This window comes from Aptenodytes patagonicus, chromosome 6 (genome assembly GCF_965638725.1).
Source record: "Aptenodytes patagonicus chromosome 6, bAptPat1.pri.cur, whole genome shotgun sequence".
Lineage (NCBI taxonomy): Eukaryota > Metazoa > Chordata > Aves > Sphenisciformes > Spheniscidae > Aptenodytes > Aptenodytes patagonicus.
Window position 1 is genome coordinate 66,744,214 of NC_134954.1, and position 13,205 is coordinate 66,757,418.

The 13,205-nt window shown below is 38.5% G+C and overlaps 1 protein-coding gene across 2 annotated transcripts in view; it reads right to left on the reverse strand.

Moving 5' to 3' along the window:
* DPP10 (dipeptidyl peptidase like 10) overlaps positions 1-13,205 on the reverse strand; it is a 586,192-nt gene that overhangs the window by 14,043 nt on the left and 558,944 nt on the right. For both annotated transcript variants that reach the window (XM_076343054.1, XM_076343053.1), the window contains exons 17-19: positions 10,984-11,031; positions 8,767-8,865; positions 8,589-8,658 (exon numbers count right to left, since the gene is read on the reverse strand). In XM_076343054.1, the coding sequence (XP_076199169.1) occupies positions 8,589-8,658; positions 8,767-8,865; positions 10,984-11,031 (217 nt within the window). The remainder of the gene's footprint in view (positions 1-8,588; positions 8,659-8,766; positions 8,866-10,983; positions 11,032-13,205) is intronic.

Genomic DNA, 13,205 nt, shown 5'->3' on the forward strand with positions numbered 1-13,205 from the left:
GAGCAGGCTCCCATGAAGTTGTACAAAATGCAAAATATACTTCTATACAGGCTGCATCTGCCAGTTGAATGCAAATTAAAATATAAAAGTGTCTGTGCTGGCTGTATGGAAATTAGATCGGACAGTGTCTGTGGGAATATCCCATCTAAGGTGAAAGAAAGATGAAGACAGAAATTATTATTTTGCCAAAGCTATCTATATAAACCTGAGGGGAGGAAAGAGAGACAAAAATCTCCTACAATGACTACTGTCTTATATGTACAATAATGTGCTGATTCAATATCTGGTTTTGGCTGTGGATAACATAGACCATCTTCAAGGTAATCGCTCTATTAATTAGCAAGCATATGATGAATACATATGTTCTCAAATTCAGTCAGACCTACCTACATAGTTGCTATGTCATGCACTGAAATCAGGATTACTTGGTTGTAGACTCAGTCACAGTTTATGCTTGATTCACCGTTATCTTGTGCATCAAGTTTATACTTGGCTTTATAAAAAGAAAGGAAGGGCATTTTTTTGTTTGCTTAACCAATTCAGTTGTGATTACACTAACTGCTAACAATGCAGGGCAATGAATTTGGAAATACTGATTGTCAAGTAAACTCTGCAGAAAACACATTTCAGAAGTGTATTATCTTTATTATTTACAATAAGAGCAGGAGCAGAACAATTCTTTCAAGTTATGATTATTGTACAGAGCAAGGTTTTCAGAAGCATTCTACATTGACATAGATGTTTTCACAGAGCTTTTACCGCTACTTCCAATAGTAGCAGCCTCAGACCAGTTATAATTTTTTTTTTTTAAGTTCTTCCAACTTTCCACAATAAGATAGTATGTCAGAAATGTCCTTGTCTGGCTAGGTACCTTTCCAACAGTTTAATGCACGCCACACAAGTGAAAATATCATGAGTCAGCCTGCTTCCCTCCCACCTAATATAAGAACAAAACAAATACAGTGTTCACATTTGTTTTATACACGTTATATATCTAGGTTATATATGCATGTATGCATATATATATACATGTTATATATCTAGACACTTGGGAATAGGGGAAGAACCATTACATTTGTAAGCCTTTCTCTATACCAGTGCTTAAAACCGAACAAGTTTTTAAATGAAAGATGATACTCTCAGATAATTTCTTCTATTAAGAAAGGAACAACAGACAGAACTTCAGCAAGATTCTCAGTGGGCGAGAACTGGAGGGCATAGATGGGCTACTTTTAGGCTCAGACTTTAAATGCTATACATCTTCCACTCCTGCATGATGGGTTGTTTGATGTATTGCTTTTGGAAGCAATATTCCAGTGGCTAATTTATTTCAAGAATTCCATATTAGTAGTCTGTGACAGGCATTTAAAGCCATTTCCATTGAGGTACATGACAAAATTCCCATCAGCATCAAAAGGTCTCTTTACTCTTCAGCTGCTACTATAAAATGATACTGATTATCTGAGGTGTGCTTCTGTCCTCCACAGAGAGACAGCATATATTCCATGCACCACTTAGGCCCCACTTTTAACCTTTTAAATGGGGCTTCTGCAAGGTGTTAATCCTTTATGCAAGTTTGAACATCACCCTGAGGGCTCTGTAACAAAGCAAGCTTGTTACTACAGTGCAATAATAGATGCACAGCCTGATTTGTGAAGTTTGTCCTGGGATTACAGCTATCTCAAAGGTCAGTTTCTGTTTTATGCTCATCACTACTTACAGCCTAATTATAATTAACTACTGTTCAGTGGTACTCTCTTCATAGAATCACTTCTTGACCCCACTAGTAAGCCTGGAAGAAAGTCCGTGCCATTTACGCTTGGGTGTAATATGAACGCAGAAATCTTCTTCCCACCTGACTATGGATGGCCATAAGGTAACCATGGACTAGCCAAAGCACTACAGCAAAATTGAAGCCAACACCGAAAGGGCTACGCGAAGCTACAAGCTCTTCAACATCCCTTAAGGGTTCCTTAAGGAGCATCATCTCCGGAGTCAAACAAGAGCAGAATGATTCAAATGAAGACTATGCCTAATTCTTCCTGATTCTTTTTTTTTTCCCTTGTAAGTGACAGCGCTTGCACTTTGCCTTCTTTATTTTTATTCCTAACTTTCAATGTTCAGAGCTGCCTAGTGTGTGTCTTCGACAGTGACTACACTCGGATTATGAGTCTACCATGGCAGCGCAACTGCTGACGACTTGGGCATACTGCTGAAGTTCACCATTGAGATACCATTTAAATAGACAGAAGCCATCAATAATATACCAATATCATTGACCTTAGTGGGTAATTTGTATGCTTTTTGCAAGGCAGTCACGTACGTCTCAGACTGTCTGGAAAAAGTGGCAGCTCACCGTAAGTTCATATATTGCTGAGAAGAGAAGAATCTGTTCTTTCAGATTCTATAACTAAAAGCTTAAACTAAAGCGTCTGTTCCTGACTTGAGTTACAGCCTACAAGGAATAATATAGTGTCACCAGGGAGGCTTTTGCTGCTGTACTCTGAGCAATACTCCTCTGCCACTCTGCTATCATGACTGCAGCAAAATTTGTTCCAGGTTTTGCACCATTTAAAAACTAAGAGGCAAGCTTTTAAATAGGAATTTCAGAAGCTACAGGCCTGACCAAGCAGGGGGGAAACAATTTTGAAAGATACATGGCAAGTAACTGCTATCCTCACTGTTTAATTTCCAGTACATCTCTTTCTATTTCTGCAAAACAGTGGATTTGATGCAGCATATGGAAAAGGTATCTTGATAGCAAATATGTGAGAAAGACTACAACTCAGAAGATAAAAGCTATGCAAAGAAATATCACTCATAAAAGTCATCTTTTGCTTATGGTGAAACTGAGTGGGGAAAGAAGACCATGTTGCAAAACTGGTGTAATAGAAAAATCCACTTCATTTTCAGATTTCATGAGCATCTCTTTCACAGGCATCAGCTTTCAAGCACACTCATCATTACTGGTCAAAAATCAGGGAACCTGAGTAGCCTCCAACACTGAGGACAGGAAATCCCAAAGGGTTCGTATACCCTGTTTAGATATAACAGACTGCAACTAAAAACAGATAGTGTGTTTACAACTCCTCCCTGCAGATATGGCCAAACAAATTAAAACACATCACCAGAAGTGATTCCATTACTAGGGTAGAATCATGTGATAGACAGGACTGAAGTAGACAGCACAGTACAAAAAATAAAATTGTTATTCTTAAAATATCTTTCTGAATCCCTTGAGGCTTTGGAAAATGCAATTTTGAGAACAAGAGATGCAATGCTGTCCTGTGTCATCAGAAAAGGAGGTGACGTTTTGAATCTCCTCTTGTCTTTTTCTAAGGAAGATTAAATAAGCATTTTATTCACATAGTAAGATATATACTGCTGTGGGAGAAGTGGGATTAGGGGAGGCTGAAAGAGGATGGATCCTAGCTCAACGATTCCCCAAGCCTTTTTTGGGGACAAGACTGAACAGAAAGGGAGTGAGCAGATCCATCGCTGCCCGTAGCACCAGGACAGCTACTGCAAATGAAACAGCTGGAGTGAGCCTCCAGTCTATCCCCTCTTTTAGCCTGAACTAAATGAATTCTCCCTCTAGGCCTTGACAAATATTACAAAGTTCAAAGAATGGGGAATAAAATCTACAACAGTGAAAAGACTCTCCATCAAATACTTTGATGTAACAGAAACACAATAGAGGAGTAAAACACTGCCACACTTGGCACAGCCAGGATGAATACAGGCATGAAATGGATGGCTTGCAAAGCAATTAGTGAATCATTCACATGACTTAGGGATCCCCAGAAAAGTAAACTTTGCAGCTGTTTTACAGAGGAAGAACTGGCCAAACAAAAAGGCCTTCAGGGATGTTCCCCTTGCAAGCATATTGCAATCAAAGTAGTGGAATCCACCAGATATTTTTACACTTCACCATGTAGCCAAGCATCGTTCCTTCACTTGCAACAGCTGCCAGTTAAAATGAGTAATATCCTTTACAACAAATGAAAGGTATGCAAGACAGCTGTTAATACGCAAAGTGTTACCATACCTCAGATCTCAAATATTTCCCAACACTTGCATTACGCCTCTCTACATTTCTTCTAGTCTTTTAACGAGTTATTCCTGAAGCTGTAAAAAAACTCTTCACTTCCAACCTCACTGTCTTATGTTGCTATCAGTCCCGAGAGTGTATTAACTGGAGGCATAAACAGGTTTGATTGCCTGTGCAAGGCCTAAAACTTTCATCATTTCAATAACAGGTGAAGTGATTCCTGTTTATTACCAAAATATAAGAAAACAAGTAAACAAACAAACAAACAGAAACCCCTTGGTGACAATTCACTGTTACTTTGGAGAATACCTGTTGGCTTTTTTCCCCCTCAAAGATCAGAACAATCTCTCCACTGATGCAGTTTTACAATATCCACTTACATATTGGACAATTTTAAATGGTGTTAAATAATAAATGCTGACATTTAAGATACATTATCTACAGATTTTGAAGGAATGAGGTTAATTATGTTCGAGAAAAAATAAAGAATGATTATCACCTCTCATTTTATTATCCAGACTAAATGCCAGAGTCTTTACTTAATCATTTCCTGTGTGTTACCAAGGAGTGTATCTTCCAACTTTTTTAATGAATAAGGTGAACCATAATGAGAAAATCAAGAATCTGAAATTTAAACTTTGATCTTAATTATATAGAAAAGAGATGATAATCACTCTTTCAGGCAATTACTGTACACCTCTCTAATCTATAGCTGCACTGTATGTAATATGTATTATATCAGAAGGAAACTAAGTGTGAAATCTATTAGTGTTTTAGGAGAACAAATGGAAGAAAGGAGAGTGTTATAACCTATTTAGCATTTTATGGCCTACACATCACAATTCTGGAAAGAAAAATAGTGCTAGCCGACATAACTGGTTTCTACATGAGACCTATCTGTTAGATAGTCCAGCCATACAGATGGACATAAATTTTGACATAGCAATACAATGATCTTCTATTTGAATGTTGCAGCATGCTTTGCAACTGCTAATGGATGAATCTTCACAAAATCCTTATGATGAAGGTTATAGGATACTCAGGGCCTGGTCCTTTAGTCGAGCTTGTGTCTACATGGAGCTGTACTGAGTTCACACCCAGGTTTCACACCAGGACCAGAATCCACTGGTCCAGGCTCCCTTCCAGGATTCAGCCTTAACGCTCAGACACCTGGGTGCCACGTGCTGGAAGTTCAAATTTATCTGCAGGCATCCTTGCATGAATACAGGAGCCTTATTATAGTCATGCACCTTTGAAATGGCTGCTAGCTTCCAGTGATTTGAAAAAAAAAATACCAAATAATACCAAACTTTCTCCCCTATATCTATTTCCAAATTCTGTTATTGTAATCGTAACCCTATTGATCCAGAGAGCACATTAACACCACACAGAAGCAGTCGCTGCTGACAAAAATTTACAGTAAAATTATGAACCTCAGCCATCAAAAAAACACTTTATTCTGAGCCAGCGAAACCAGCCACCAGCACAAAAATTCTGCAGACAGAGACGAGACCACACAGGCAAACCAGATCCTGGCAAAATGTAAGACACAGGGAAGATGAATCTTCACCAGGGGCTTGGAGTGACTCTGAAGCAATCACTGCAGCCAAACAGCCAGACTGTTAGATCTTATATGCCATATTTACCCTCCAGCTTAGGGGACAAAGCCTATATGCACTTAGAAGCTTATATGCACTTAACTAGGCATTTAATTTGCACTGCAGAGACATATTAGGTGAATTTCAGGTTTAAACTCACATTCTCTTTTCCTCACCTTCATTCCTTCCTCCCTTCCCTCCCTCTCTTTTTCTTAAGTCCTGTCAAACGGCAGTACTACTGAGATGGAAAGCAAAAGTCACTTCATATCTGCTAATACTTCACTTTTCCAGATATATATCTGCTCTTTGTATACATCTAAGTGTATGTTGCCTGGATCAAGATGTTATATAGAATCTCCTTTCCAAAAAATGGATATACAATTAAACCAACATTCTTACCAAGGACATTCATAAGCATTCTTTTTCAAACTTTCAATAGGTGGAATATAATGATAATTGTATCATGGCTGAGAATGTAAGCAAGAAAGTAGGTGCAGCTGAACAATATGAAAGGCAGTGATTGTTATCAGCCACTAATACAAGTCCTGTCTAACGCTCCTAGCAGTAGGAACACGGTGTTTCTCAATCAGTCCCAAAAGTACTGCTCTGGGACTCAGGAAAGTCAAATATCTGCAAAATGATACTAGATATTCAATTAATCACTGTTTCCTGTAAAAGCTACATGTTCTTCTTGGACCTGAATACTTCTTTTTTTTTTTGCAAGTAGTACTTCTGATAATGAAATAAACCTTAAGATGCCAATTTGGAGTTGTATGCGTCAACAAATAACCCTCCGCATGCACAGATTTCCAATCGTTCTTTCTCAAGAGCTAGTCAGAATTTATTAGGCTCAAATAATCATTCCACAAGGGAACCTCCCATAACGCCAGTGACAGTTTTCAGTTTTATATCTCATTTGGGGACATCTTTAACTCAAAAAAGGATTGCTGGCAACCTTAGTTTAAAGTCTGTAAAAAGCTGCTGAAGAAATACAACTTCCTTCTCTTCTAGGGAAAAGGGGGACACCACACACGCAACTTTACATGAGCCAGGACAGATTTCAAATTTTCCGTTTCATACTTTCATTAGTGTACAGGGTTTTCTAAAAATAACTCCTGTTGCTAACATTGAGAATTCAGTATTGCAAAGGTAAAGATTTGACTAAAAAGCAGCAAAGTCTCCATATTATAAATGTAGATACCACAACCTGTATTCATAAGTGGATGAATTTCCTTTTTATCCCACATGCACATCATAAAAAAGTAAAACAATTATAAAAAATGTTATGACTTGGCCACATTATTTACTCACTGGGTACTGACAACTTTGGTAAGTTTAAATTCAGGCCTTGCCTCAATAATGTTCTCAGTTATTTCAACTCTTGATATCTAAAAACATTTCATAATAGTATTTCCTTAGCTTTTTTTTCCTTTTCCTGTCATTTTTGGCCTCAGCCTTCTCCAGGTTTCTGATCCTTCCCTCCTGTCTTCTCTAGGTTCTAAATAAGTATATAACCTCATATTCTACCATAACTGTATATAGCAGATTATGTATTTACTAGGACACTTAAAAAGGAAAGCGTTACAGTGCTAACACCTTAGTGTTTCCTCACTCTCAGAAAAAAGAGTAAGTGCAAGCGTTTGCAACTCCTTGTAATGCTGCTGGTGTCAATTCACAGAGTCAGTTTGCCTTTGGCACACTTAAAAGAGCTGCTTAAAATAGAATCATGCTTCAAGATCATGCTAGCAAATACTGCAAAAATAAAATAACCCATGTGTTCTGTTTCTCCACAAGAAAAGAAAAATGTGTTCATGAGCCACTTAAAGCAGAACTTTCCACTATCCACAACTGCAGATAAATACAACTGAAAAACCTGAGTTTTAAACACAAACTGGACTTAGAAATAAGCAGTTTTATGCCTCTCTGTCCTATTATCTAAGATCTGATCTGAGTAGAGGAACTTGGGATTACTCAGCAGCTCAAGCTTGTAAATTTGACCTCACGTACAACAATAAGGATCTCTGCTGTCACTAAGGGGAGGTCTACTCCAGGTGATACAGCTCAACTAACAGGGTATTTTCATGAAATTATCAGTGCACTCCTACGTCTGTGTTAGTGAAATTCACATCAGTTCCTTCCAAATGGAACTGGAAGATGATCTGTAGGTACGGGAAAGCTCTCTGCACCCACAGCAGACCCATGCTGAGCTCAGGTGGAGAGCAACGAATGATGCCCTGAGCTGGCCATCATCAGTTTTCCTAGGTAGGCTGCAGGTACACTCATGACTGCTCTCTTCCTCTGCTATACATTCTGTAGACGTGCAACTTAAAGGCTGACTGCCTCTGAAAGAAATACACACACTATTTCTTTCTAAAAGAACAGCGCAGGTTGCCAGGGAGTACCTCCTTCCTCCCACAGAGATTTTCTACAAACATCAACAGACTTTGGATCACGCCTACAATCCCTTCAGCCATTGATGCTGAAAAATATTTTTTTCTTCTTTCCAATGTTCCTAAAAGCAGTTTTGCTTTATGCATCTTAGCTGAGCCCCTCTTAGAAGCTCTACCCGTTTCTATCAGGGATAAAAAGGGGAAAAAAAAGGAGCACATGCTCTGAATGGGATCCTCTGTGGGTAGGGATCAGTAAGGCTCCAGGAAAGACTGCAGAATTACTCACAGCTACACCATCAGAAGGGCCAGTGCCTCACGTACATAAAAGTACAACGAAGCAGAGCTAGGTTTGAAAAGCTCAAAAAACCCCAGGCATCTCTACCAGATAGCACCTGTAACAAAATCTTCCCGAAAACAATTGATTTATCAACTCAAATCCATGAGGCAATTTTCCTACACAAGGTAAAAAAACATTTTCTAATTACAGAGTTAAATGTTTTCTATGAAGTACTTTTTTATTATTTTGAGTGATTCTACACAGATACTTACGTTACTAATAGAAGGGCATACTGGTTTCGATCCGTGAAATCTTTCGGCAGTGACAACTGTAAAGGGAGTTCTTTTAAGAAAAGAGCAAAACATTAAAGGCTGGTAGTTACACAGATGAAAAACAGTAACTTTGCAAGAAAGATTTTGGTTTGTTAAAATAACATTTTGCCAAATTTACCGTAATCCTCAATGTGAAGCATTTTAATTTCAGTCCTGGAATTCTTTTTCTTAAAAATAGCTTCTTTCAACACAGCATTATTTTCCAAAATATAAAACTCTGTAGAAAACAGGAAGAAAAAGCAAGTTGAACGGTACGGAGAATCATCACATCAGAGATAAATCAAGATTCAAAAAAGTTAAAGAAAAAGGGACAAATGTGCAATGATAAATCTTGTAAATGAAGTCCTTCTGTAAATACTTTTTTTAATAATGCAACTGCTTTGCAATTCAGGAACTGAGCAATCAGCTTAATTCAAAACATATACATCTATTCCATTTTCTGGCTTCAGTAGGCTTTTTTTCGTTAAGCACTAACAATAAAATTGCTGATGAACAACATGAATACTAGTATCCCTGACAAAGACTAACAGCAGCTGTTACAGGGAAAGGTTAGTCTGCTGGGCAATATCCTAAGCCTCAAGCAGGCGTCCTTTTCAAGCTACATATTCCAAGTCAATATTTAGCCAGCACAGCTCTACTTGATCACTTCACGTCCTTCTCTGTCTTCTGTACTTCAACCAGGAGCAAGACTTCAGTTTGGTTTAAAGCTGCAGACAGATTTGAAGCAATCCTTTTGCACACGAAAGAATGATTAGTTAGTTCTTCTTTTTTTCTTTTCTTTTTTACTCAAATTACCAATCTTGCTTCCAAAACATAGATTTTTTTTTTTTTTTATTAAACAATAAAACCTCCACTTAGGGCCAAAATGGATAATCTAAGGAGAATGTTTGTTCTGGGCAGTCAACCAAAATGGTATAATTACAGTCTGAGGATGGAATAATTGAAGTAATCCTTAAACATTCTTTTATGAATTGAAGAGGATAATCTAATGTTGCACTGAAACATTAATGGTATATTATCATCTCTCTTATTATTTGATTTCTTGTTCTTACCACAAACAACTCCCTCTATCCTGACTTGCTTTGTTCTCCTCTAAGATGCTATACATAAATCTCTTTTACAATAATTCATTATCAACAGTATTTTAGATACAAGTAATAAAGAGCGAAAGTCTACCTTCACAGAATTGTGCAGCTCTACAGAAGTCAATGAATTTACTTTGAGCAGTAATAGCTACCCCTTACGGAGCTGGATAAAACTCCCTCCCCTTGGTGTGCTATGGCACTCAGCTTTGCAAATACTATCAACAGTGACATTAACAAAAAAAAAACCACCACACAAAAAAAGAGGAAGCCAAAGTGCAGCCATTAATTAACACTTGACAGCATGATACTATTGATCAGTGTGCTACTTCAATATGCAATGTTAGGCCCGCTGTTATGGCTTAATAGTGGCTGGCCCGTGACAAAAGGAATGCAGACAAGTACAGTTCAGGACTTTTGGATTCTGGGAAAAATTCTGGGGATAATCTATTGAATGAAATTAGAATAGGTAAGGATTGGTTTAGTAGTTTGAATGGAAAGATGTCCCCTTTCCTCTAAGCCACACCTTCATGCTATGTGGAGGCACAGTGGAGTTGGAGGTAGCAGAGTTGTTACCTCTACTGTATCAGAGAAACACCTAAGTGAGGAAAATTCTGCCATTCTGTCTTCCATTACAAAGCACCTCAAGCAGCCAGGAAACAGCAACAGATTTGTTGTCAATATACAGAAACAATGAGTAAAACTTGAAAATTAGAGGTCCTGAATACCATCCTAAAAAGCTTTTATTCTTGGATTTGCCATCATTGAAAATGTCAGTGGAATTGCTCTGATTTGAGAAACGTAAGAGAAGGACTAAGGTCATCGTATGTAGGTCAGATTTTATGATCAATTGTCCAAAGACTGTACCTTACTTCAAGATAATTGGATTGTAACTTTAAAAACATCTCTAAAAATACAGAAGGTGTATTGTAATGGCAGCATCATTTACATAGACAGTGAAATGGATGAAGACCAACCTGCCATCTAATTAACTCAAGTGTAAATAGAAGATGAATGATATGCACTTAGCATAAAATGTATCTGAAAAGCCTGGGCAAGTTTTGGTCATTTGATTAACTTCTTCCTTTATCATTTGCAGATGTGGATGTTGCTAAAAGGTAATTAATAGAACTTTATATGAATGAGCCATCTATTAGTTTTCATCTACTTGTAACTGCCTTTCCCCTCCCCCACGCTCCCCAGAACAATCGAGGCCGATAATAAAATATACCTATTCCATAAGGAATACTCACTTGCAGTATTACTTGTACTGTGCACGCTAACAACTGGAACGCCTGGCCCTGTTTTGAGAGAAGAAAAATAGAGGAAGTGTAGGGTAGTTAGTACTCAGTATTTCAGTCAGTAACAAAGAATGAGAACACCAGTGACCACGTAAGGCCAGATCCTGGAAGCCCCCCCCACATGCTTCCCTTCAAACACAGCAGTAACTCCACTGGTGTCTCTTGGGAAGGACACAGGATAGACTACCATACCAACAAAGTGTGAAACGGAGACCGCCTTCTGCCTGTTCAGCAAGCAGTCTAGACCCTTGCACCTAGAAGGAGCTTTTTTTTTTTTAATCTCCATGTTATAGCTAGAAGTGAAGAATAAAAAAATTACAGAGGCACTTAACGGCACTGTCTAAAATATAGCAGTTTGACATTCAGAAGCAGTAACTTTAGGTTGACCGGGAAGTGAATTAATGATAATATTCACATATGTTTTCTATGGAAAAGCTACAGAGGTGTTGAAAAATTATCACATATTTCACTTCCTTATCTGTTTAAGAAGCTCCTTTGGTACCTCAGCTCTGGAAGACCAAGAGCATCACGGTTAAATCTAGGTGTAATGTAATCTAATCTTACTTCATGGTAATGTCAGATGCTATATTTTTACTGTACCACTGAGAAACTAAAAGCGCCAAGAATAATTCTCCACATTAGTAAGTACTGTGCAAATGCACGAGATGGCATGTGAAACTGGGGTGACCAGACATTCAGCATACTCAGAAGTATAGCTGAGATCGCTCTCCCTGCTCTGAGGACTCCCACCAGTGTAAACTTGTGCGAGAAAATAATGTGCCCTCACCCCCAACACGGACTTTGTACACGGGAAACTTGGTTTTATCTCGGTGAGACGAGAGTTTGAATTACATGCAGACAGTCACTATTGGGCTAGGAAGGATGATGCAGAAAAGCTGAAGTCTCTGAGGACTCCATGGCAGATGAAGGCACAGACCCTCTGAAATTAAGAGTTCAGACTCCTCTTTTTTGGAGGAAAAAAGATTCCCTTTGAGAGCAGTTCAGAGACAGAGCTTAATTTATGTGTTTTGAGTCATCCTGAGGAGGTTGTCTCTCTCAATTAATTATGGCATCAGCCTAGGGAAACTTAAATACCTGAAATAAATAGCATGATGCCATTCACAGCCTCTGACAGCCTCCACTGAAGATTTTTATCAGTTTCATTCTCTGCCTCAAGGGAGACTATAGACAAAAATCCTACAGGTAGATTGCTGACAAATCAAAGCTTTCTGCCTTAGCTCTTCAAAAGATAATTTCTTCAGCTGTCTCTTTTTCTTTGTTTTGTTTTGTTTTTCCAGCTCTTTTTTACTTCTGAATTTGTCATTTTGCTTTCAATTCCAATTTAAGAAAGACAGTTTTTGGAGGTGAAAGCATTGGCATTTTCCAGGCCAGCTCTATTTGTCGTACTAAAAGATGGAAGGATGATGACAGATTTTGAAAAAGGGCGATTACAGTAGATTAAAAAGCCGATCAGAAAAGAGAAAGACAGACTTGTGTTACAGGCATTGTGTTACAGCTCATCAGAACTAAGCACAGCACTTGGATTTCCCATTGACCTCCTATAACTAACACTAAATCCACAACTTATTTCCTGCTGTATGAAACGGGAAAAACAATTACTCCCTTTGTGTAGTATCTTATTTGAGTGGAGCGATTAACATCTGTTAGTGTTTATGAAGTGCTAAAGGAAAAATCCACAAGCAGTGTGGAAAATAAGCGTAAAGGACGTGTTTGCCAAAACTGAGAGGCTGTAGAGCCAGTCCTCCATCTACCAGGCTAGAAATAACTCTTCACTCAGGAGAGTCTCTGGAGATGGATACAGCTGGTACACTGAGACAGATCTCCTGGCTGAGGGTAACTAATAAGGAAAAACTATCCTAATAAAGGCGCTCACGGGTAAAGAGGAGGTGGAAGAACTGAAACTTGTATAGATCAAACCAGTCCAGAGTCCCGCAAGGATTCTTCTGGGCAAGTTGCTTTTGTAACAATTCAGTCAGGCTTTTTGTTGTTGGAAAACAAGTGCGTATGCACGTACGTGTGGTGTCATCTGTCTCCTTGAAGCAGTTTACCTCGTACTCTTACAAGCAACTCCCCGCTGAAGAGTTTTAATACCCGCTCTATGGTCGTTGCCATCAACTTTGATACTGTCAAATATCTGCCCCACCACAGGCATT